The 26,671-nt window shown below is 38.0% G+C and overlaps 1 protein-coding gene across 1 annotated transcript in view; it reads left to right on the top strand.

Annotated features, from left to right (window-relative positions):
* The window catches only part of jak1 (Janus kinase 1), a 126,662-nt gene extending 104,697 nt beyond the window's left edge, over positions 1 to 21,965 (top strand). Inside the window, exons 14-24 of the mRNA XM_028810955.2 lie at positions 370 to 497; positions 3,660 to 3,795; positions 5,847 to 5,998; positions 6,609 to 6,759; positions 11,062 to 11,156; positions 11,240 to 11,432; positions 11,861 to 11,985; positions 15,831 to 16,003; positions 19,452 to 19,569; positions 21,501 to 21,611; positions 21,749 to 21,965. Of these exons, the coding sequence (XP_028666788.2) occupies positions 370 to 497; positions 3,660 to 3,795; positions 5,847 to 5,998; positions 6,609 to 6,759; positions 11,062 to 11,156; positions 11,240 to 11,432; positions 11,861 to 11,985; positions 15,831 to 16,003; positions 19,452 to 19,569; positions 21,501 to 21,611; positions 21,749 to 21,850 (1,484 nt within the window). The 3' untranslated portion in view covers positions 21,851 to 21,965. The remainder of the gene's footprint in view (positions 1 to 369; positions 498 to 3,659; positions 3,796 to 5,846; positions 5,999 to 6,608; positions 6,760 to 11,061; positions 11,157 to 11,239; positions 11,433 to 11,860; positions 11,986 to 15,830; positions 16,004 to 19,451; positions 19,570 to 21,500; positions 21,612 to 21,748) is intronic.
* The last annotated feature ends 4,706 nt before the right edge of the window (positions 21,966 to 26,671 follow it).

The following is a 26,671-nucleotide window of genomic DNA, read 5'->3' as shown; positions in this document are numbered from 1 at the left end:
GAAATGGTGTACAGTAAAGGTCTGATGTTTACTTAGTAATGCTTCTGTTGTAGTGAATATTGCTTGCTATAAAAAATAGTAGCTACTACTTAATAATGTAATGCTTTGCAAAAGATATGCATATTATGTTTTTCCAGCCCATCTGGTGAATGGTTGCCTCTTGTTTCATTATTTCTTGTATCACAGATTTTATGTTAGTTTCTAGTAGACTCCTAGCCTCTACCTTCATAAATTTAATTTTCAAGATTTTCTTTCTGCCTGTTTAGGAGACCTTGACTGCATATTTTGGTACATTAGAAACTTTAAATCATGCCATTTCCTAATATTTGTCAGAATAGCTCTGACTGATTTCATCATCTTTATTTACAGATATCATGGTGGAAGAATTTGTTACATTTGGTCCTTTAGACATTTTTATGCGTCGGAAAAAAAAATCCCTCACCACTCCATGGAAGTTTCAAGTTGCTAAACAATTAGCAAGTGCTCTGAGCTACTTGGTAAGGATACCTGCTTATATGTGTAATTGAACAAGATTTATTTTTCAAGTCTGTCTAAAATTGTGAGCCCTGAGGTTTCCATAATGTGGGAATCACTGGTGGAATCATGGAAATAAATAAAAACAGATTTCAAATATAAACACATAAATATATATAATTTAGAGATTTGGGGGAGATTATTACAAAATTCCTGACCATACTAAGATATTTGAGTAATCTGTACTGTTTATGGTCAAGATAATACAGTATGTTCATGTTTGTTGTTCTTTTAGTGAATGTTGTTCTTTGCTATTTCTGTTTTTTTTTTCGTGGTTCTTTGTGTTTATGTTTGCATTTATACATCACAGGGTGAAGGTTGTTCAAAATCTGCACATCAGTAAAGGTGCTTGGGATTAAAAGGGCCATGTGGGGTTCAGGTGTGTTGGGGGGATTGTATTAACAACATCCAAAAAACTAACACACTAGTCTTAACAGCAAAATTCTCATGGCACAACAATGTCCCAGTGTTTTTTATAAATCAGGATGGTAGCTTTGCCTGAGGGTAACTACACTGTCACAATCACGGATCTCTCTCCTTCTGTGGTGCTTGCTAATTATTGTAAGGGTATAAGACAAAGATATCCCAGGAGACAGTATTGCCCTCCATATTACTTCCCATTCAGCTCAATTGGCTATAAGAGACTTCACACAATACAAAAAACTTCTCACAGATGAGTCACTCAATGAACTAAACACAAAGCACTAAACAGTCATGTGCTTCGGTAGGGATATGTGTCAAAAATGGAAGTAGGGCACTGCTCCAAGTTAGACAAATGACACATATTAAATTAAAATTCAAGAACTTCTAGTTTAGTGATTTCTGACACTTTTTAAGAAAAGTACTTTTATTAAAAAAAAAAAATTTTAGTTTTGCTGTATATTTTAATTCATTTATGTATACATTTCATTTATGCCCTGATCCTCTTGCGGTTACTGAATATGATTATGTGATTATATTTATGATATATGTGATTATATATTGCTTATATAACATACACACATACATACTTAGGGGACTTCGCCACTTTGCGGTTCAGCCGCTCATGTATGGGGATTCGGAAGTACAATTTAAATAGATTATTTTCATGGGAATTGTTACATATGCATAATAGAACAAACTATTGTACATTACAGTGATTAATTAACCATATTAAAAAATAGTAAAACATAATAATTTGAAAGAAAATTGTGTTTCCTGTTGTGTTAGTTATTCATTGCATTATACGATTTTGTTCTGTTTGGATTTTAAATTAACACTCAGATACTTTCAACTTACACTTTTGCTGTAATTTTCGTCAATATCACATTGAATTTTGATTCCGTAATTTGACTTGCATCGTGACAACGCAACATATAGCTGCTCGTGAGTGAATTTCGTTTCTTTTTCTCTAATAAATAAACCGACTTTTTCAAATGTTTGTCTCTGTGATTTGTTAATTGTCTTTGCAAAAGCTATTCTAATGGGAAACTGTTAATGTTTATCCGCGGGAGATGTACCACATTACCTTTCTTGGGTACATCCTTCTTTCAGCAGTAATTCAGGCGGTGGAAGACTGGAAGGTGTTAACGGTTGTAGATATTCTTCGGGATGTTGTAAGTTGATGTTGTCATCTTCTACACGATCACCACCAACTGTTTCAGCAGAGTCTATTGATACGAATTTAACTAATTTGCAGTGTAACCGATCAACAATTTTCGCATTAATTTGTTTGACTTCATCGTTTCTCGGTGCTAGGATTGCCTGTGTATTCATTCATTCTGTTGATAACCCTTCGGGATTAAATTCTTCAATAAGATTTGGACATATAAGTTCCCAATAAAAGAAGACTTATAAGAGAGGAAAATGTAAAAATTTATAAGAGCTAAGAGAACAGGAACTGTGTCTGACAAAAGCATTCACACGATTGAGAGGTGAGAGGGCCGTGTGTGTGGTTGAATATGGTTGAGAGCAGGGTGTGACTTGAAAAAATCTCATGGACAAAGTCTCGTCTTGCGGGACTTGAAATTATCTTATTACATGTAAGTTATATATATATAAAATATTACATGTATGTGAATAATTATGTGATTATATGATTATGAATCTGTGTGATATGTGCATTTTCAGTAAACACTGCAAAATCCCATTTTGTTGCTGTTTTGTGTTTTTGGAGTTAAATTCATTATTTCTTAATAGAAAAATTAGGCACTAGTTCAAAATTTTGAACAAAAAAAGAAATTTAATTTTGTCAAAAAATAGAACGAATTATTGAAAAAAAATGTGTGCAGAATATAGTAGTTCTAAATTAATCAGTAGTGTCAAGGATTACAGTCCAAATTCTAGAATATTTGTCAATGAACACCATTTCAAACTTATTTACACTTTCAACACTATTTCCATAATGCTGCATTCTATGCCCTTGTAGAATAAGTTACTTGCTCAGAGCTGTACAGTAAATCATCAGGCTTGTATTTTAGTGTTATGGTCATCAAGTAGCCTGACTACTGTCATGGAAATTTATCATCATTCATTTTTATGCATTTAAAAAGCAAAATTAACAGTCCCTTGAGCACAAATTGATACAGCATAAAGAACTCTGTTTCCTGTAGCTGTTTGCTGGCCAGGTCACTGTATGTGAGGAGTTTTCATCCTCTCTTTGTTTGGGCCAGTTTTCACTCTATCACAATAATATGGATGTTTGATTAATTTGCAACACAAGACTTGACCCATTGTATTGAGGTCCCATTTAGGGTCACTCAGTCAGTCAAGCTGATGCTTCAGCTTGCTTTTTTCAAAATTTTAAATGCAAGTACAGCAATGCTTTGCTCATCCCATCCATCTAGTTTGTGTAGCACCAATATAGCTGTTAAAATTTTAATTCCTGAAACACTAAGATTATAAACATCATATTTGATACTGCTTAAATATTTTACATGGGTTTATAAAAATATGGAAAGTGTAGTTTAATTGTATATAGCATCTGTAGAACGGGATACTTTAGAATAGAATAAAATAATAAAATACCACATTGCAAAGTAGTGTTGAATACCGTCAGGTGTTTTTATCATGCTGTATAAAGTAAGTCTGCTTGCTTACTTGAACTAATTAGGAAGTGACAGCTTTTCCTTATCCTGAAATATTAGGAAGACAAGAAATTAGTCCATGGAAATGTATGCTCAAAGAATATTCTCCTGGCAAGAGGGGGGCTGGATGGTGAAGGAGGTCCATTCATCAAATTGAGTGATCCTGGGATCCCAGTCACTGTTCTTACAAGAGAAGGTAATGTATCTTAATGCTATTTAAAAAAAAACGAAAAAAAAAACCAACACTACTTTTTAATGTATAGCACCTCCTTTTAGGCTTGCGGTGTGATAACTTACTGTATGATAAAAAATCGAAGAATCAAGTCAGAGTGTCTAACATTAAAGTGAAGACCAAGAAACACTTGCTACTTTTTCACTGAATGGGTTCCATTCCTGTCCTGAAAGGATTTTGATGCTACTTGTTAGGGCTGTCAGATTAGCCAAAAAATAAGGCTTGAATGTCAATGTTCAAAATAGGTAATTTTTAGAATATATTCAATCTTAAGTTAACAATTGTTGGCTTTACATCTGTTTGTATGTGCTTTTTTAATACTTTATTATTATAGTAATGGTTGCAGTGCAGACCGTTTTTGGAATACTGTATGTGGGAAATTTGCCGTTTTTCAATAAATAAATAACAAACAGTAGATTTGTATTTTTCTCCTATTCTGAAATATTATTTACTTTTAGCATACTCATTGTTTCCTTAACTCTTATCAAAGATGGCAAATTAACATAGGAGCCCTTGCTCTTCATAGTTATACGAGTTAAAATAATGTCCACTATGGGCAAAATGATATTGGAACCGTTGAAGTGTAAAAAGTAGAATATTCGATTTTATTGTTGAGCATTAAACGCATAAAATTTTTAGTGTGTAAAAATCCAAGTAAATAACCTTACTATGTTCGGAACAGCTAGTTAATGTGAAGTATACATACTTAAAAATCTGTTAAATGTTTGATTTTTCCCGAAAAAAAAAAAAAAAAAAAAAGCTTAAAATGGAATGTTCTGGCTAGCACAAATGTCTGTATTCAGGGCACCATTCTGGAAAAGTGGTTAGGGCTTGTGGATTCAAATTTTACTACTGACACTATATGACCAATAAGCAAATCATTTCACCTGCATGTGCTCCAATTTAAAAAAAACTAAAGAAATGCAACCAATTGTATCTTAAATGTCACTGTGAATAAAGGTGTCAGCCAAATGAGTAAATTAAAGATGCGAGTGTATATTTATTGTTTTCAGTAACATTTTACAGTTAGAGCACAGAAAGAGACCTGCTTAAGGTCACAAAGTTAGACAGAGGTTGAGACTTCATTAGCAGCCTTTTGGTTTAAGAGGCCAAACAGTTAAACAGATACAGTGGAACCTCGGTTGACGACCATAATTCGTTCCAAAACTCTGGTCGTAAACTGATTTGGTCGTGAACCAAAGCAATTTCCCCCCATATGATTGTATGTAAATACAATTAATCCGTTCCAGACCATACGAACTGTATGTAAATATATATATTTTTTTATGTTTTTAAGCACAAATATAGTTAATTAAACCATAGAATGCACAGTGTAATAGTAAACTAAATGTAAAAACATTGAATAACACTGAGAAAACCTTGAACAACAGAGAAAACTAACACTGCAATAGTTTGCGCTATAGCGATACTAACCGCTGGCTAAAAACACTTTTTTTTTTTTTTTTTTTATGAGTTTTAAGCACAGGGAGAAAAAATGAACATTTGAAAAAATCCGTAATTTAATAAACCACCAAGAAAAGTAACATTGCAACAATGCACGCTACGAACCGATCGCTGTAAACAGAACTGAAAACAAAATCAAGCCCAGTGCATTCTTTAACTGCCTTACTACCTTATGCGTCCAGCTCTCTCTCTCTCTCTCACACTGCCTGTGTGTGTGCGTCTCTCTCTCTCACGCTGCCTATGTGTGTGTGTGTCGCGCTCTCTCTCTCTTGCTTGCTGCACAGGAAATGCACAGGGAGAGACTGAACATGTACAAACCGAAAGGGAAACTGGCTTGTTCGTATACCGAGTGTGTGGTCGTGAACCGAGGCAAAAGTTTGGGGAACTTTTTGGTCGTAAACCGATTTGTACGTGTACCGAGACGTTCGTGAACCGAGGTTCCACTGTATTAGGAACTAACCACCAACCTTGTAGTTTAAAGTCCTGTGCCAGAGGTTTGCCATGTAGGGAGAAGACTGATCTGTTAATGTTACACTTATTTGTGTTTTCAGAGCGTGTTGAGAGAATTCCATGGATCGCTCCTGAATGTGTTGAAAACACAGATGATCTCAGTGTAGCTGCAGATAAGTGGAGTTTTGGAACAACTCTGTGGGAGATCTGTTATAATGGAGAGGTACCCTTAAAGGATAAGAAGCTGACAGAGGTAAGAACTGTTTTCTTCGTATTGGAGAAAGTTGTTTAATATAAGCCTAATATGTGTTTCTTTACAAGTGTGGACTGTTAGTAGTATTTGCTATATAAAAGTTTAAATGATGTCTTATCCATTCTGGAATACACTGCCTGACAAATGAATACTTTTGTCAGGATCCTGCATGCATGTTAATGCAATGCAATTCATTTTAAATGTTTTTGAGTTGGGTTAGCTGAAAACATACAGTAATCTTGCTTAACATGTTATTGTTGCTTTATTTACGTTTTGCTATTGTTTATGGTGAAATAAAAAAATACTAAAAACCTGATGGTTAGCAGAATCATATAATCACAAAACCATAAAAACATTCTCAGATCTCCTTAATCTTATTCAGAGATGATGGGATGCTGGCAGCTTTAGGCACAAGGCACACTCCAACCCTGAACTGGGAATCAGTCCATTCCAGGGATAATCATGTGATGCTTCTGAATTAAATCAGTTTGTTAAACTATTTATATTACATCAAAGGATATATTAATATGTGTAGTGTATAGTCAGATGCAAGTACAAGAAACTTCATTATACTTTGCACATTAGTGAATTTTTATTTTTACCTTTGCAGAAGGAGAGATTCTATGCAGCACGCTGTGTTTTGACAACACCAGACTGCAAAGAACTTGCTGACCTCATGAAACAGTGTATGAACTATGACCCCAAGAAAAGGCCATTCTTCAGAGCGATCATGAGAGATATTAACAAGCTGGAAGAACAGAGTAAGAATATCTCCTTAGATAGTACTATGGATTTGATCTTTTGCTGGCTTCATATTCACTGCTTTATATACTGCTAGGCTGTAAGTTTATGATTACCAAATAATAATTTGTAGAGTATTAGTTTAATCGTTCACTGACTCACTTTTAAATGTCTGCAGAAGTTCATTAAATTCTAATTACCAAAATGAAGTGCATGACAGATTATTATTTGCCAAAGTACTTAGGTCATTTTTCATGTAGTCCTCAATTTCACAGGTGTATGTGTGTGATTGTTAAGCTGTGACTCCAACTGATTTTTAGGACATTTCCTCTGGGACTGACTTATTCTCTATAATTCTACTCTAGAGGAATTTTACCACAACCCAAGAGTATTTGATGTGATCCTAATGACAGGATTTTTCCCCCAAATTCCGATAACTTAGTTTTCCACTGGACATGATGTTATTCAGTATAACACTACTTTTTGTTACTATGCTCACAACATTTTCTATAGGGTGTTACAGAACTCTGCTTTTTTTGTTTTTTTGGGGTGTTGGTCAGTATGGTCAATATCCATCTTTCACTTATTACTGTCTAATCTTTCTCCAGTTTTTTTTTTTTTTTTTTTATATATATACTTATAGTGTATTCTTGAATTTCATGTATACATTTTTTCTTGTTGTATATTTGCCTTACATGTTTGGTTAGCCTTATTCCTGTCTCACTACAACATTTTAATATTTATGTTGTATTTAATTTTGCATTTGTTTGCGTAATTTTTCACTTTCTTCTGTAGTATTCTGAAAATCCACAATAAATGGTAGCCAGTACTGAAAGTAAACTAGCGATGAACATACAGCCAAGCATTTGTCTGTCGTTACAGTGTACAAAATGTTGTAATGGCACTGATGAGCTCCATCAGGCTTGGGGATAAGTCAGCAACAGTACTAGCCGGAATTGCATCATGCTGCCTATTTAAAAAGTAATGAAACCACAGAGTGTAAAAGCTGCCAGTGAGTCTGTTTACATGCACTCACAAAACCGGTATATAGCAGAAACCTGGTTTCTTAAAATCCGTCTATGTATCTTAGTCCACTTAAGAAGTTTTCCCTTTGGCAAAAAACTCAGATGTCATAAAAATGCATTAAGTTTCTTAGGCAGAGTGGTGGCTCTCTGGCTAGGGATCTGCACTGGCAATCGGAAGGTTGCCGGTTTGAATCCCGTAAATACCAAAAGAGACTCTGCTCTGTTGGACCCTTGAGCAAGGCCCTTAACCTGCAATTGCTGAGCGCTTTGAGTAGTGAGAAAAGTGCTACATAAATGCAAAGAATTATTATTATTATTAATAAATATACTAAATATCATAAATGGGTGCCTCGATTCTGAAAATAAGCATGGAGCTTTCACATGTGAAGGCTAAAAGACTACAGTAGACAAGCGCAGACTACATAATCCTTAACTGCTGTCTAAGGATTTACACAGCCACATAACCAGCTTACTCATGGAGAAATCTACGTTTGTTAAGCCAGTTTCTTAACAGACCGTCATCCCGATTTCCAGAACCTATAGAATACATGGCATTTTTGAAACAAGGCTATTAAAACGCATGTAGATGTACCTAATGAATTGTGAATTTCCCATCGGGATTAGTAAAGTATCTATCTATCTATCTATCTATGAAAGAAAAGAAAGATTTCTAACAGCAAGTGGCCATTTTCAGGACTGCAAGGTACCTAAAAAAGGTGATATAAAGGAACAATAATTAATTGGCATTCTGCATTGACGAGCACCGCAGCAGCCCAGTGCTGCCATATGATATTAGCCAATCACAATGACTGAGCCTGTGTGACAACGCTTTAATGAAGTACCCTGTATTGCACTTTCTGAACCATTTAACATGCAAGCAAGCTGCATATATTTTAAAACTTTAAGAACGTCATGAAAATAAATCCTCCCATTACCGGTCCGCAGCCTGGTGCCTAAGAACCCCATATAGTTAAATTCTGTCATCTCTCCACTTTTTGAATATTACTCACTGTTACAAAACTGTTTATTAAGCAAAAATGGGATAACTGACTCTGTGAAGTAACACATCTTAAATACTCCAACTTTGAAATCTGTTAACTTAGTCCCTGAGTGCACCTGAATGTTACGCCATGTATTTTCTAACTTCTTGTTTTTGGTATATGATCTGAAACTCATTTCAAAGCAAATTGTTGGCAACAGCCCCACCTGTTGGACTTAAGTAGGACTTCACTCTAGAAGGTTTTCTACTTAGCTTCCTTTATTGTTATGTATTGAAGAAAAGCACTTACTTTACTGCCAAGTCACCTAAAAATATAGATTACACATAACTAGAAAATTTAGTTATTCTAAATTGAATCAGGTACCTTAATGACTGTAAATGAACAGTAGTACTGGAGTTTTTAGAACAGAAGTACATTTATTAAAAAAAGATATCAAAATTTATTTTAAAATATTTTAAATCATTTTTAGAAGCATATGCTGAATTAAATATGCCCATATTCTTTTTCATAGCTCTGTACTATTGAGCACAGGACTAGAACTATCCCCCAATGGGACATCACTCCTTTGCCATTTACACTACAATTTCATAACCGTCAAGTGCTTAGCTTCTAAAGCAGAATGAAAGATTTGAATATCATATCAGCAGTTTTTAATTCCTGCTCATTTCTTAAACTCCTGAGTGCTGCTTCTCATTAATGTTTCCTTTGAAGAGGTGATCCTCAGTATTTAAACAAGCAAGCCGAATTAATGAAATAAATAATGCATAGGACCTCCCTGACTTTGCTAGTCTCTGGATTAATGATGCAAGTTAGGTGAATTGGTATCTCTAAACTGGCACTGGTGAGTGTGTGTGTGTTCACCCGGTGATGGTAAGGTGGTGTTCCTGCCTGATTACTGCTGGCATAAGCTCCAGGTGCCCCACAACCCTGCCCTTGATAAGCAGGTTTGCAAAATGAATAAGTAGAATAATGAGGAATAATAATGAGGAATAAAGGACAGTGAAGTGACTAAAACATATCTGGAGAAAAGACGATACATGATCACTGTTAAAAAATTAATGCTGTTAAAACAAACATTTTTGATTAATGCAAGATAAAAATTTGTTGACTAATAAGCTGTTCAGGTGATGTCTTTTTAAATGATTAAGACCCAAAGTTAGAGGTTTTTGACATTTGTGGCTAATGAATAATTTAAAAACCAAAAGGTGGGGTCATGAAAAAGGAGGAGATTAAAAGAGAAAAAAATAATACTTTGGCGAGTGGTAATGCCTGACATTTGAAGCAGTGAGAAATCAAGACACTTTACAAAAAGGAACTGCAGCATCAGCAAGCACTAGACTGAAACCCTACATAACTTTAAACAGAACTGGTTAGCTGTGTTGCATGGTGCTGCTGTGTCATCTTTACAACATCAAGGAGAGTTAGCTGACTTGCTGCATGGAATACACATTCTGTTCGAACAGATATTTATAATTTATACTAGGGGGCATCACTTCCTGCTCGCTTCACTCCTTTTAGCTCGATCAGCTGCTGGCTTGCTGCTGCTGCCGTGCCGCGTGATCTGCAACTCGTGTGGCGCTTCGAACATTTAAAAACTGTACAGCAGCTGTCCTTTTTGTCTCACTGCCTTGTCTGTTTTCTACCCCAGACATCCTCAAACACTATTTGATCTGTTTTCGCTGTTCTGTTATTTCACAGAGTAATATTTTCCATTTGTTTGCGCTAATGCAATTTTTACTGTCTTTTTTTTTTTTGACTTTCGAATTTTCTTGCTTCCATGCAAAAAAGCATTCCAACAACTGAGAGGTTAGATGACTGTGGTCTTGTTTGAAAATGGTTGTAAGTAGGGCGTGACTTGCAAAAGTCACCGTCTCACGGGACTTGCTTCCAAAGGTTGTAAGTATGACGTGACTTGACCGTCTCGCGGGACGTGAAAGTGTCTCTCTCCAAAAGATCACGTCTCATCTCAGGAAAAAAAGTCTCATCTCATCCCAAAATTCTTTTTTTATAATAGAGATAATTTCTTGGTACAGCGCTGCTGTGCACCTCACACATTGTACTTTACGTCCTCCCATATTATTTTTCCTCACATCAGTTAATCACCTGAGGTAGTTTATTTTTTCAGTAGCCACTTGAAAATGATTGTGTCAATGCTGGAATTAGCTGCAGATATGAAAGTGACTTCTTTGAGTGATATTGATGCTAAAAAGCATATAGAAGTGAAATGTTGTGTAAAAAGAACACCTATATTTGAAGTTTTCCACTAATCCAAACATTCTGTCTTTGCTTCCTATAGACCCAGATATTGTTTCAGTAACTGTGCCAACAACTGAGGTGGACCCAACTGTATTTGAGAAGAGGTTCCTTCAGAAAATAAGGGATTTGGGAGAGGTAAGCAAACCTTCCTGTCACCTGATCCTCACTGTGTTTCAGTTTAGAGGAGTTAGTAATCAAACATGTTTGCTTACCTGCAGGGTCACTTTGGAAAAGTCGAGTTGTGCAGGTATGACCCAGAGGGAGACCGCACTGGTGAGCTTGTGGCTGTCAAGTCTTTGAAACCAGAGAGTAATGAAGAGCATAAAGCAGACCTCCGCCGAGAAATAGACATTCTGAAGAACCTCTATCATGAAAACATTGTGAAATACAAAGGAATTTGTACAGAAGAAGGTGATTTCACAGGGTGCTATAAAATGAAAATAAAGTCTGTTTAGCTTTCTGCCTCTTACCTGTTCCCTTACATCACTGAAGAAACTAGACACACAAATGAGAATGTATGCTGCAGATACTGTAGTTCAACTTTTAGAACAACAGAAGTAGGCACCCTAATTCTCAAAAGACAAAAGATGACAACTTAAGACTTAACACAAGAGAGAGATTGCCTATTGGGTGATGAATCAATAAGCGAGCTTCATTCACTTTGATCAGGAGCAGAGTTAGCACATTGATGCATCAATCAATCTCTCAGAAAACGTAACAGATTTACTCTGAAATATTCTAAACAAAAAAGAGTAACACTGATTGCTTCATAAGCTACTTTGTGGATACCATTTCAGACACAGATTCCTGATCATTTGTTTTTCCCCCCTTAATTTTAGGAGGACGAGGTATGAAACTGATAATGGAATTTCTGCCTTCTGGTAGTCTTAAAGAGTATCTTCCCCGAAATAAGCACAAAATCAACTTAAAGCAACAACTCAATTATGCTGTGCAAATCTGTAAGGTATGTCCTCCTTTGAAATTTGAGACATAGTTTTGAAGGACTCAAAAGGGATATATTTATTATACATTGCGCTCAAAATTGCATCACGTACAGTACCCAGCTGGCATATGTCAGAACATAGAAACCTGTTTTCTGAATTACCTGTTTTGATTGCATTGTTTGTGTTTTATTTAGTTTTTTAAACATGTGTGGCTTATCAAGATATAGTCTTCATTTAACCAATCTTTAGATAAAGTGACGTGGAAAAAAAAACAAATTTAATTTTGCAGAATTTTATTAAAGGAGAAGCTTATATGTAGGACTTCTTCAGCTGTGTGATGTTTGAGGTGTTTTGAGTGTAAAGCCAGACTCCTAGGCATTTATAACCCTCTTTCTGATGGCCTGATTGGTTATTTGTAGCTCCTGGCTTGAATATTTACAATATCTAATCTAAGAGTTAAAGTATTTTTTGTTCACTTTTACATATATTTATTTTCTTTTTATTGTTATGACAGATGAAAGTTAGATTACATTAGGAGTTATAATTTTTTGTAACTCCTTCCCATAATGGATTCCATCCCATTGCACTTTGCAGTTGTATATACACAATGCAATTATTCACATTATTTTTGCATTTGGGACATATGCAGGTGAAGTGGCTTGGTTAGGGTCACTGAGTAGGCCAGTGGTGGGATTTGAATCAGAGAGTGCACCATCCACTGTACTTACACAGGTGTTTGTTGATTTTATTTAGCTACATTGCCTGATTTCATATTGCAAGAAGAAGAGTATGGACCCCTGAAAACCTGTATCATTTACTCTCCTTTCTTGGAGTTGCAGATGACATCTTTGTTTATTGCCCCATTATGCCAAATCTTTCAGTTGAGCGGCCAAAGTGGAAATGTGTAAAAATATTGAAGACACTGATTAAAAACACCTGAAACAGTAAAGTTTGTGTGGGTGGTAGAATGAAGAAAAGCGCTGACACATGCCTAGAGCGTCATGTTCTTAAAGAAAGAGTGAGAGAATAGCTGTGACTGACCTTAACCAGCTGTTTCCCTTTGACGTAGAAGGCAATACACCAGTATATTAGAAATCAGCTAATTTGTAACAAGCATTTCTGACAAAAGAGCGTCAGTATATATTAAATGAAAATGTAAAATCAAGCAAGGGGCTTCTTGCATAAGCCTTTGACTGTTGCTGATGCTGCAGAAATAAAAGTAAAACTAGGATTGCAGCATCTGCTTTACTTCTGCCATGGTTGTAAACAAACTGAAATGGAAAAAAAGTTAACTCACCTTGTCAAGTGAGTTTTTACAAAGATTTTCAAAAAACTTTGCTTAAAACTGCTTGCTTAAAGTGGTTGGGTTCTCTTAAAGTGGTCTTTTTCAGGAGATAAATACAGTGGTGTGAAAAACTATTTGCCCCCTTCCTGATTTCTTATTCTTTTGCATGTTTGTCACACAAAATGTTTCTGATCATCAAACACATTTAACCATTAGTCAAATATAACACAAAATGCAGTTTGTAAATGGTGGTTTTTATTATTTAGGGAGAAAAAAAAATCCAAACCTACATGGCCCTGTGTGAAAAAGTAATTGCCCCCTGAACCTAATAACTGGTTGGGCCACCCTTAGCAGCAATAACTGCAATCAAGCGTTTGCGATAACTTGCAATGAGTCTTTTACAGCGCTCTGGAGGAATTTTGGCCTACTCATCTTTGCAAAATTGTTGTAATTCAGCTTTATTTGAGGGTTTTCTAGCATGAACCGCCTTTTTAAGGTCATGCCAAAGCATCTCAATTGGATTCAGGTCAGGACTTTGACTAGGCCACTCCAAAGTCTTCATTTTGTTTTTCTTCAGCCATTCAGAGGTGGATTTGCTGGTGTGTTTTGGGTCATTGTCCTGTTGCAGCACCCAAGATCGCTTCAGCTTGAGTTGACGAACAGATGGCCGGACATTCTCCTTCAGGATTTTTTGGTAGACAGTAGAATTGATGGTTCCATCTATCACAGCAAGCCTTCCAGGTCCTGAAGCAGCAAAACAACCCCAGACCATCACACTACCACCACCATATTTTACTGTTGGTATGATGTTCTTTTTCTGAAATGCTGTGTTCCTTTTACGCCAGATGTAACGGGACATTTGCCTTCCAAAAAGTTCAACTTTTGACTCATCAGTCCACAAGGTATTTTCCCAAAAGTCTTGGCAATCATTGAGATGTTTCTTAGCAAAATTGAGACGAGCCCTAATGTTCTTTTTGCTTAACAGTGGTTTGCATCTTGGAAATCTGCCATGCAGGCTGTTTTTGCCCAGTCTCTTTCTTATGGTGGAGTCGTGAACACTGACCTTAATTGAGGCAAGTGAGGCCTGCAGTTCTTTAGACGTTGTCCTGGGGTCTTTTGTGACCTCTCGGATGAGTCGTCTCTGCGCTCTTGGGGTAATTTTGGTCGGCCGGCCGGCCACTCCTGGGAAGGTTCACCACTGTTCCATGTTCTTGCCATTTGTGGATAATGGCTCTCACTGTGGTTCGCTGGAGTCCCAAAGCTTTAGAAATGGCTTTATAACCTTTACCAGACTGATAGATCTCAATTACTTCTGTTCTCATTTGTTCCTGAATTTCTTTGGATCTTGGCATGATGTCTAGCTTTTGAGGTGCTTTTGGTCTACTTCTCTGTGTCAGGCAGCTCCTATTTAAGTGATTTCTTGATTGAAACAGGTGTGGCAGTAATCAGGCCTGGGGGTGGCTATGGAAATTGAACTCAGGTGTGATACACCACAGTTAGGTTATTTTTTAACAAGGGGGCAATTACTTTTTCACACAGGGCCATGTAGGTTTGGATTTTTTTTCTCCCTAAATAATAAAAACCATCATTTAAAAACTGCATTTTGTGTTTACTTGTGTTATATTTGACTAATGGTTAAATGTGTTTGATGATCAGAAACATTTTGTGTGACAAACATGCAAAAGAATAAGAAATCAGGAAGGGGGCAAATAGTTTTTCACACCACTGTGTTATATAAGTTACTCATCTATACAGGTAGTCCCCAGGTTACGGACATTCAACCTACGACATACGAACGGGGCTGCAGCTGCGACGCATGCGCCTCAGTAACTGCCGCTCCGTCATCTTTGGCCTGCGGACGCTGGAGGGGGGCGATATCGCTGCTCGCGCAGTGCAGTGTCCCTCCGGCGGCAAGCGTTTTCACTGCCCACCCACCACACATGGCTGCCCCATTCGTTTTAGGTGCGCGGCCTAAAAGGTCTTGTGAAAGACATTATATTTAAATGTATTGTCGCTATCCTTGTCTAAACCTTGGACATTCAGCAAAGTTCCCTGTTTATCATTTTGACCCCAGTGATCAGCTGTCTCTCATATGATTAATTTTTTGACAGTTTTTTTTTATTTCTCTATGCTTTTGTGTAAATGTTTTTGTCTGCTCAGTTCATGTGAGATTCGTAAAACCTGTAATAATTAGATAGCAGTAAGGCAGCAAGTGTCATCTTCTCCATAATAAAATGAAGAATGACTTTAATTTAGGTATTACACGTTTCATTCATTCTCAGGAGGATTATGCAGTTATTCTTGATGTGTTTTAGGATGACATTGTGATCAGTGATGTCAAACATTATCAGAATGATGGTGATTTGTATAGTGAGTTCTTCATCTGAATTTAAATCTGAATTTCCTCGATTTTTGGATTGTGTGTGTTTTATTATTCCATCATGACAGGTGGTTCTTCATTTGTATCTTTTTTGCTCATCTCTCATTCAGCATCTTTGGCAGCCGCTTTGTCTGAATCGTTTCACAAAAGTGAGGTTAGGTAGATTGCTGTTGTAATCTTGCCTGTGTTCTTCATTGCAGGGAATGGATTACCTTGGATCACTGCAGTATGTGCACCGTGACCTGGCTGCCCGCAATGTTCTTGTTGAAAATGAAAATACAGTCAAAATAGGAGATTTTGGCCTGACCAAAACGATTCAGACAAATAAAGAGTACTACACAGTAAAAGATGATCTGGACAGTCCAGTGTTCTGGTAAGATTCACTATATATCTTGTTTTTTATGTATTTTTGAGAAGAAAAGATCAGATTAGATACACGCTATTCATCCCAAGGGGAAATTTAGATGCATAAAGAAGCAGAAACATAAAAAGCAAGAATACAGACTCACAGGACAAATAATACAATCACTCAGTCAATAGCGCATATATTGTGCAGAAATTGCAAATGAACTTAGAGTATCAGCATTTAGTTTGGGGCATCAGGAGGAAGCATTGAATTGCCCGATAACAGCAGGCAGAAAAGACCCCCAGAGGGCACTTCTTGGCACACCATGGTGAAATAAGCCTGATATTTTAAGTGCTGCAAGACAGTGCCTTCTGGAGGAGATTGAGGGGATTTTTTCGTGATAACACCCCATTTTTGCCTCCATCCTCTTTTCAACAACAGTTTCCACTGTGTCCAGTGTTAAACTGATTTACACTCCTTTGTTTTACTCTGTCATTTTTGATTACACTCGCGTCTGCTTTGAACAATCACACTAGTAGATAGAACATCAAATTCTAAAACGCTCCTCCTTTATGCCCAATCCGTTCATCTGCAAGTCCCTGTTTGTTTCATTGAGTCTTCCTCTTTTTCCAGCCGCTCTGATTTGTCAAACTGCTCTTTACAATAATAATGGATATATATGCTTTTGCGGTAAAACTTCTTTAGCTCTTAGAGCACATTTAAAAGTGAACAGGGCTTTTTCTCCTTTAGTGTTGTGTCTTAAGACTCTGTTCCTATTGATAAAATTGAAAAGTGTGCAGAAAATGAATTATATATTACTGACTGAGTCTGTGGAAACTTAAACTACAGAAGAGCACTAAAAAAGGTTGTCTGACCACTAACTAGCTTGAAGGTTTACCACAGCCGTGTTGAATATTTTATGGTGGATTTCGCAGCAGGTAAAGATATGACCTACTTTTGCAAAATGAAAAAGAGTTCTATTCAAATAGGAAATACATGATGCTGATGTAATGAGATTTCCTGGAGCTGAGTTATTAAGTCATATTGGCTCAGTCACACATTATGGATAGGGCCTTCTGTGGTCATTTAATGCTTGTTCACAGAACATTAAATTACATTCCCATGTTTTCAGTTAGCTTTACAGAGTAAAGGAGTTGGCTGTTGAAAATGAAAACTGCCTCAAACATTTTGATATTCAGGGAAACCTTACTGAAATGACATGGATGGTACAAGGTGTTAACAGTAAAATACATTTAAAGAAAAAAAAAAGACAGGAACTTGTATGAAATTAACACAAAATAAACCTCTTGGTAGTGTTGTGCTGGAACATTATAGGGTGGTATGTTTTATAGACAAGATAATTAAATGAAGATGAAACCTTCAACAGGCTTTATTAGGGTGTGTCCCTCCTCTACTGCAGTGCTAACGTAGGCCTGAAACTGAAACGGAATTGGGCTTTGTCCGAAACACAAGTATACAATTGAATGGTTCAGAAGAAACAAAACTCAAGTTTTAGAATGGCCTCGTCAAATTCTTGACTTGAGCTGAATAGAGATGCTGTGACAGGACACTAAATGACAAGTTTACAGACCAGACCTTACCAGTGTATCTCAATTAAAGCAGTGCGACAAGAGTGAGTGGAAATTCCTCAAAAGGAACGTATCAAATTAGAGGAAATGTCTCATTGTGATTAATGCTGCCGAATAAAGATAATGATTTAAAAACTGCATTGTATGTTCTCTCAAGTTTCCTCTTTCGCATTTTGTCTGAAGGTCTGAGGCCATTTGTTGTGTAAAATATACAAGACAGGATATGAGTACAAGGGCAAGTACTTTTTCACAGCACAGTGTTTTGTATTATATGGATTATGTGTTTCTTTCCTTGCTTTACTAGGGTCAAGTCTTACTTGGCTGTAATATGCGTGAGTAGCTGAAGAACACTGGCTGACATTATTGATTAAAGGAGTGTAAAGTTTTGCTAAACTTTCCCATCTAGTTACAGTTTGCTTTGGAAATCTGCACAACTTAAAATCTTGTCCCATCTATCCTACACAGCCTGAACAACAGTTCTTTCTGGCCAATTAACTCTAAAGAAGCATCTTATTTACTTTAGAAGCAAGTTTGCAGGACACTGCTCATTTTTTTCTTTATAAAACTTAACCTCCACAAACATAACTTTTATGATGCATAATTAGTTTTTTAAAAAAGTTGTGAGGAGTTAAAGGACTTCAGCTAGTAGTGTAGGAGGGATTTGCTGGTTGATAAACCAAACCATCCTCAACTATTAAAAGTTTCCAGGGTGTAATCCTACATTTGTGGGGTCTTTAAATGCCCTCCAAACCTGCAGTCACACCGCCAGGGTAGTAAAAAGTTTTACAGGCAGCTTCTAATGAGCTTTGATAAGCAGGATTTGAAAACGGGCAGATTCTTCAGAAGTGAACATTATTTATGATGCACATTTGCCATTGTTGTAAGAAAAACTTTCTGGACCCTTCGGTAATTCCTCCTAAAATATGATGTGATTTTCATTTCAGTTATATACATTCAGCCTGATTAAACATATAAAATTGTAAAGTGGCATCTTTATTTAAAATATTGTTTCAGTATTAAAAGACACAGATAGGAAACGTACTGATGTAGTAACTGCTGTAACCGCCTTTTAGCAGCAGTAACCTCAACAAAGCACTTCCTGACGACGTCCAGAACACTTAGGAGGTACAGCGGTCTATTCTTCTGAACAGATCTGCCTCTGGCTGCTTAAATCATGGCACAGTACTTTCCTAGGTCTGAAGGATTAATTGTCTTGGGACATTCAGAAGTGCCCCCTTTTTTCCTTTTTAATTTGTCATTCTGTTTGTTCATTTCTGTGTTTACTATTTGACATGACTCAACTTATTTTGAGATTCAGATCTTAGGCAGATGCCTTTACGTTCTGTAGAATTTACATAGATTGCACTTTATTTGACCCAATGGGGAAATTTAGCTTTTCACAGAAGCACTATAAATAAATATTACAACAAATAACAACCCCCCCTCCTCAAATACACACCAGAATTGCTGAAAAGAAAGAACTTCTGACTTGGCTAAAATAATCAGAGCAGCCCCAGTCCCAGTGAGACATTATACAGATGTATTGCCGTATGTATGAAGAAGCCCCAGCAGCGACTCTTGACGCACTTCGATTGATTAATTTCTTGGTACACCTTAAAATTACTCTGTCGATGATTACAAGCCATCAGGGCATTGAGAAAGCAAAGGAAATCCACACTCTTCACCACACTCTTGCTATTTTTCCTTCTACATAAATAAGACGACAACTGGTATGTTATTGTCCGTAAAAAAAATTAAACCTGCGTTTTATATTTATTTTTTTTCCAGTGAGTGGTCTACTTTGTGTTTTCATGTTACGTGCTTACTTTGAGAAGGCTGTTTTTACTACTCTCTCCCTTATGCCATTTCTCATTTTCCCCACCTAGGTATGCCCCTGAATGTTTGGTGCAGTGCAAATTCTACATAGCTTCAGATGTTTGGTCATTTGGCGTCACAATGTACGAGCTGTTGACCTACTGTGAATCTGAGTTCAGCCCCATGACGGTAAGCAGTGCTAGTGGCACTTTCTTTCATCCCTTGGGCCGCCTAATTCAGTCCTAGGATGGTGCAAACAGTTTGAAGTTTTTTTTTTATTATTATTATTGTAATTAGGTTTTTAATCAGAAGATGATTTGTGCCAGGTATTAATCTTAGGTAGTGTTTACCAAGCATCACATGTCAAACAAGGCTCCCGCTAAAAAAATAGTTTTGAAATGTGTGTGTATTCATACATGTACCTCACTCTGTTCTTCCATTGTGTCTTCTAGATTTTGGAGTTTTAATATTTTTGTGTAAATATTGCACATTAATTTCACAGTTTACATATTTGAATTTAAGGAATATTTTGAAGGTTTCACAGCTTTCTTTTGACACCTGTTCCAAGCCCATTCTCTCATAAGCATAAGGTTGTTTCATACTCCCATGTTCTTTGACTTTAGCTTTGGGTTTCTATCTTTTCTTTTCTAAATTTTACATTTAATCAAACAGGACACCTAAACATATAAGGTAAGTGCCAGCACATTCACTCACATTGCAGAATATAGAAATAGTAACAAACGGATTATAAAGTTGAAATCTAAGAAGTGAACAAGCCGGTATGACACCCTGTTACAATAAAACTATCATTCCTTCATGTGCTTGAGGTTGTAGTCAAGGGATTACATTGGAACTTTCTCATAAAATATGAAAGCACCGTTGTTTTAATAATTTTATTTGTAGCCACTTTCATTTTGGCAGTAGAAAAGCAGAAAACCAGGTAGAATATTACAATCATTTTGAGACGACTAAGCGTGACCATCATGCTTTTGATGTTTCCTCTACAAAACACAACTTATATCTATTTATTTTTGCAGTTTATTATATATATTGTAGAATTTTAATGGAAATTTCATAAAACATTCAGTTCACAGTCAGCATTTTTTTCCTTGAAACAATTGCTCAGTTACCCTTTTTTTGATCAAATAATAGTTGACCTGGGACCGAAAAAGAGGCCTTCATTGTGCATGTGTGTTTTTCTGTGCCTAGTGTCCTCCACGTGCGAGACTTTGAACTAGGTGGCCGCAGTTCTCTCTTGCTTTCATCTAATCCAGAGAGTCTTGTTTTTCACAGCCAGAGATTCCTTTGGGTACAGTTTTACAAACTCCAAGCAGGCTTTCATTTGTCATCTGGCCTTCCTGCTATAAAGCCCAGAGATTGCTAGAGTGTTGAGTGGTAGTTGTTGTGCTTCTGGAAATTTCTCCCATCTCATTTAGGTTCTCTGGTGCTCAGCCCGAGTTACTATCAGGTTGTTGGTCGCTTTTTTTTTTAACCAAGGCCCTTCTCCCCTTATTGCTCAGTTTGGCCGTGGTTGGGGGTTTTGGGGGTTCGGGTGTGACCAGCTCTAGGAAGAGGCATTGTTGTTCTAAGCATTTTCCATTTAGGAGTTATGGTGGCCACATCACTCTTAGAAACCTTTAACGCTGCAGAATTTTTTTTTGTGAACCTTTTGTACAGAACTGGCTCTGTTGTGTGACACATTATTGGGGTGAGCAGATTGTGCTGCAAGGTTGGCATGCTGCCGGTAAATTTGACTTGGGCAGCGATTTTCAGCGGTTCAAATTGACACGGTCCACCAACAAGATCAGTGACTGTGGTCAGTAAATCTGACGTACCCCACAACAAGAACTGTCGGAATTTGACATTGGCTTTATTTGACAGGACCTTGACGGGTCACAGCAGTAATGTGCAAGTTTTAGAAACTTTCTCAACATACGGTCAGTTTTGAAATTCCAGAGTAAGCGCATAAACCAGTAAGCTTGTTGCTCAGCTGCCCCTCAGATCATTTAGTTTTGCAGCTACAGTAACCTTTCTTGGACAACACTAAGCAGCGTCCGAACTCTTTTCAAGCCTCTAGTTGACTGTCTAGGCTAATAGTCACTTTTTCTATTCTGTTGCAGATGTACTTAAAAATGATTGGTCCAACTCAAGGACAGATGACAGTGACAAGACTTATAAGAATCCTGGAACAAGGGAAACGCCTCCCATGTCCTAAAGGATGTCCAGAAGAGGTAAGAACCTGTCAGAGCAGAAAGGAGGAAGCGAAGCTGATTTGACGTGACTTGGTGTGATATTGGGGCAGCGGCACAGGTTGTAGATGTCCCAAGTCATGAGTGTCATCTGATGAACCATTTGTTCCTCTTTCCAGGTGTACAGCAAGCTGAGGAAATGCTGGGAGCACTGCCCAAATGACAGAACCAGTTTTAAAAACCTCATCAATTCATTTGAGGCCCTCATTAATAAACTGTGACAGCCTGTACCACCAGAGAAATGAGCCTCTCCATGCTGTTCAACTGGACCCGCTGTGGCACTTTTCAGTGGTTTAGGAACTTTTCTGCATGAAGCACATTTATAAAACCTGTGTAAACATCAACATTTAAAAAAAAAAAAAGGTAAAAGCTAAAACAATATGCTTTGGTCACCTGTGATAGATTATTGAATTCAGGCTTTTGCAGCAAGCGAGGCTCAGCAATGGTAAGCCCATTCACATTTATTACAACTCCCCACTTGTAAATAAAGCACTTTTATTTTTACTTTAAATATTTTTTTAGTTCAGGTCTATATTCTCTATGCATTTCACTTTTGGAGGTTATGCTTAAAAAAAAAAAAAAAAAAAAATTCTTGGCAGGCATTTTGGTTTTAAACCACTGGCATTAACCATCTTATAATTTTGCTGCCAGCTACTAGCATTCTAAGTGTATAACTGTGATTAAACATTTGTGTAATGAAGTTAATGTCGTAATAAAAACATTTAATTTCTATATTTAGTGTACATTAAAATACCTGCCCATTGACGAGTCAATAAATTCCAAAGGTGAGATGTCATTCTGAATTTAGTGCATCTTTAGGTTCATTCTGGTATAAATTCTCTTGGTGCACCTCTTACTGTCGGTAGTTCAGCTGGGAAGCCACGGGACGGCTTGACTAACACTCACGTTGGGCAAGCTGCGTACAGTGAGGTGGGCACTCTTCACAGCCAGCTGGCACAGGCCGGCTGTTGTATTACAATTGAGGCCTTTTCTTTCCATTTGCTCCATATGTCCCACTGGGTTTAGGTGTCCGCTTCAACAACACAGGAACCAGCTGTGGTCTGAAGTGTAAACTGGTTTTGTGGTGAATTCTTTGGAAACTTGAAGCAGCGATACTTGGACTTAGGAATGTTTTGCATGAACGTCACACTCGTTTCTTGAATTGTTCTGTGAAGCAAACTGAAAGCTGCAAAATTTTGAACATTTTTGGAGAAATGCAGCTACATTTTTAGTCTGAACTAAAATGAATGCTTTGCCTATACGTTGCTGGACGCGCATAGTGGTGCATGCTGGGCTCATACATTAATTAGTATAATGTGGCAGGAGGGATGTTGGAGGAAAATGAAATAGCTGGAGAAAAACATGCAAACTCCACAGAGACAGGGATGAGATCAGGAATTGAGCCCAACATCCATTAACCTGTGTAGCTGTCGGAAACAATGTGTATAATATGCAAAAGTATTGGAAGGGCACTTCTCCCAGTTAACATGTGAGCCAATCAGAATACATGTAGTCGGTGCCCAGTCAGGGCTTTAGCAGTCCTTCATGCTAACGCTAACAGAGAACTAGCCCCCCTCAAGGCATCTGCAAGGTTTCTGCATGCACTGTCAGCTTTCCAATCAAGGAAGGGCGTGGAAGTGAACGGCACAGCATAAAGTTGGCACCATAGCATCATGGGTAACCCTTTAAGTGGGGCTGATGCTTCCGGCTCATGTCCCTGTGGAGTTTGCATGCTCTCTCTTTAGCTGGGTGGGCTTTCATTCCACATCCTAACAACATGCAGTTTAAGTGAATTGGTAATGGTGACATTGGCCCGTGTGTGGGAGGGCCCTGCATGTGCTTGGTGCCCAGTGCTGCCAGTATACAGTGGCAAGAAAAAGTATTTTTGGAAATAACCATGTTTCTGTAGAAATGTGTTTGAAAATCTGGTCTGATCTTCATCTACGTAACAGTAATGAACAAGAACAAACACAATGTGTTAACTAACAAGGCACACATTGTAGCACATGAACACATTATTCAAACATTCATGCTGTAGGTTGGAGAAAGTATGTGAACCCTTGGCTGGTGATATCAAAAAAAGCTAACGGGAGTCGAGAGTTAGCAAAAAAAAGGACTCATTAAACGTTTTGAGCTCGGTACTCACAAGAAGCATCTTCTGATGTGAAGGGGTACTTCTTGGTCTGAGGTCAAGAACTGTTGATCTGCATTAAGCAGGATAGGGTTACAGAGTCATTTCAAAGTGTTTAGATGTTCGTCAGTCCATAGTCAGACAAACAGTGCATAAATGGAGACAATTTATTACTGAGGCTACTCTCACTAGAAGTGATTAACCAAGATGGCTGGTAAGGCACAATGCAGAATACTCAATGAGAAGAATCAACAAGTAAAGGCTAAAGGCTTGATGTAATCGCCAAAACAGGTCAGAGTCTCTTCTTGAGGCTGCCATACACAAAAACACTGAACAGCATGGTGTCCATTGTAGGGAACCTGAGAGGAAGCTGCTGCTCTCCAAAAAAAATACTGCTTTATTCCTGAAGTTTGCCAAAGATCACCTTGACCCTCTAACACTACTAATGAAACTAAGGTTGGCTATCCAGCGATTATATTAGCTATAAAAAGTGCACAGCACACCAGTGGTGAAGTACAGCGGTGGGCGCCTCAGCATTTCCGGCTCCTTTGTTGACATGCATCTCGGGCAGCTCGCCATCCTCCAGTGCCAAATAAATTCCCAGGGTTATCCTACAGGATGAAGGCAGCTTGGCTGTCCAAAAGATGAATCTCAGCAGAACGTGACTCTAAGCATTGAAGTAAATTTAATAGAGAACGGCTTTAAAAATCAAAAATCTCCCTTTTGCAGTGGCTCAGTCAGAGTCCAGACCTTAACCCGATAGAAGCTGTGGAATGACCTCCGATGAGCTGTTCACACAGGACGTCCTAGGAATACGGCGGACTTGAAATAGTTCTGTCGGGATGAATGGTCTGAAATTCCTCCAGGACATTGTGCAGGTCTGATTGGCAACTACTGGAAGTGATTTGTTTGAGGTCAGGGGAGATTCGACCAGTTAGTAAACCTAAGGGTTCACTTATGTTTCCAGCAGCACAATGTGAATGCTTGAGTGGGGTATTTATTTAAGACGTGAAAGATGAAAATTGTTGCTGTTTTATTAGCATAAGCATTTTGTTTCTCTATACTTGCGACTTGGATGAAGATCTGATCACATCTTATGACTAATTAACGCAGAAAACCAGGTTATTGGAAAGAGTTCACATACATTTCTTGCCACACTAAATCTGGCCACCGATGAGCAGGTGTTGAAATGACTGACTTTGAGAGCAACCAGTGGTTTGGGCCACCAGTCATAAGTTAATTTGTGGTGCAGCCGTGTCTGCTTTGTACAGAAAAATACAGGAGACTCTGTTCAGCAATATTCCCACCTAACACCCACTGTGGTCTGTGTTGTTTATTATTATTGGATAGTTTGATTATGCCCACATCTAACACGCCTTACAAGCTCAGGATGCGTTGCTCATATTTGGAGCAGTTTGGTTGAGTGGCTCACTCAGAGTCGCACAGTAAGGTGGCGATTGAACTGGCAAGTTGTATTTTACCTGCGCCCATAGCCAGTATGCCACACTGCCTCATTAATCAGGGTCTGTTGTATAAGAAGGGGTACTGCAACGATCAAAATTCTCTGCTGTATTTTATGTGATGCCAGGTTCAAGAATTGGGGTTCAGTGTGTGCCCTTCTGAACTGCCAAGCCCAAAATTAACAGGCAGCATGCCCACCTAACCCCCCCTATATCTGCTAAGACAGAGTGCTGCAAGACACAAAGCTACCTGCTCTGTCCTCGCTGTCGGACTAGAACTCCGATCCCAGTGGGCTGCAGGTCGTCCCACCCCCGTAACCCACTTTCCTAATCAGTCGCCCGTTGCTACTGCTAATGGAGCACATTTGCCACCTGCCAAGCCAGATTTTTAAATCAAGTACAGTCATTGAGTGGAGACCCTCCAGGCACGCAAGACATTTCTGTTTTCACTGTATTGTAATTTTTACCAGGTAATCCCAATAGAAGTTGATTAGCTGTGGTTAAGGGAAAAAATAAGTAATTTAGGCTTTGGATTCATAAAAAAACAAGTTCATTAAAATTGATTAGCAGCAGCAACTGACTATTTATTAATTAAGAAAGTGATTGGAATGAAAACCAGCAGTGTGAGACCCCTGGCTCTGAGGTAAGGAATCTGAATTTACAGGCAGTGTGGCCCTGAACCTAACCCTGAATGTCTCTGGAGATGTACAGCTGTTATCATCTCAATGTGGAGCGTTAAATTAGGGGCGGAGTGGTGGCTCGGAGGCTAAGGATCTGTGCTGCTGTCCAGAAGGCTTGTTCAAATCCCTGTCACTGCCAAAGGAGATCCTACTCTGCTGGGCCCTTGAGCAACACCCTTAACCTGTTATTGCTCCAGGGGCGCTGTACAATGGCTGACCCTGCGCTATGACCCCAAGGGGTATGCGAAAACTAACAAATTCCTAATACAAGAAACTGTATAAGGCGAAATAAAGAACAAAAAAAAAAAGCGAATTACTCTCGATACGGTGTTCTGCTGCCATCTAGTGGATACAATCATTAATGCTGAAAATATTTCTATGCGTTCTGCCACTCTGTGGCGAATCATCAGTATTCATGAGTGGTGGCGGAGCATTCAACCAAAACACAATGGGGTGTGAATGATAAACTATCAAACCAGTTTAAAGTTAAACTGAAAGTGAAGCATTAGTTGAATTGAGTGATAGCGATGTGAATTGGTCATCAGACGCGGATAGTGAGACTGATATAAACGACACTGTATAACTGAACCGCCATGGCATGCCCGGTGAGTTCTGTCACGTGCCACTTTCCCATAGTGCAAGTAGGTGTGTGGTCAAAGGGCGAAATTAATGCATTTAAGTGGAAGGACAAGAAAGACGTCGCCCACTCCCCCCAAGCACTGCTGACAATGCAGCAACTGTCAATGTTCTTGTCGGGCGATACGTGGCCGT

Source organism: Erpetoichthys calabaricus, chromosome 10 (assembly GCF_900747795.2).
Source record: "Erpetoichthys calabaricus chromosome 10, fErpCal1.3, whole genome shotgun sequence".
In the NCBI taxonomy this organism is placed as follows: domain Eukaryota; kingdom Metazoa; phylum Chordata; class Cladistia; order Polypteriformes; family Polypteridae; genus Erpetoichthys; species Erpetoichthys calabaricus.
Note: the sequence above shows the minus strand (reverse complement) of the source record. Positions and strands in the feature narration are given on the sequence as shown.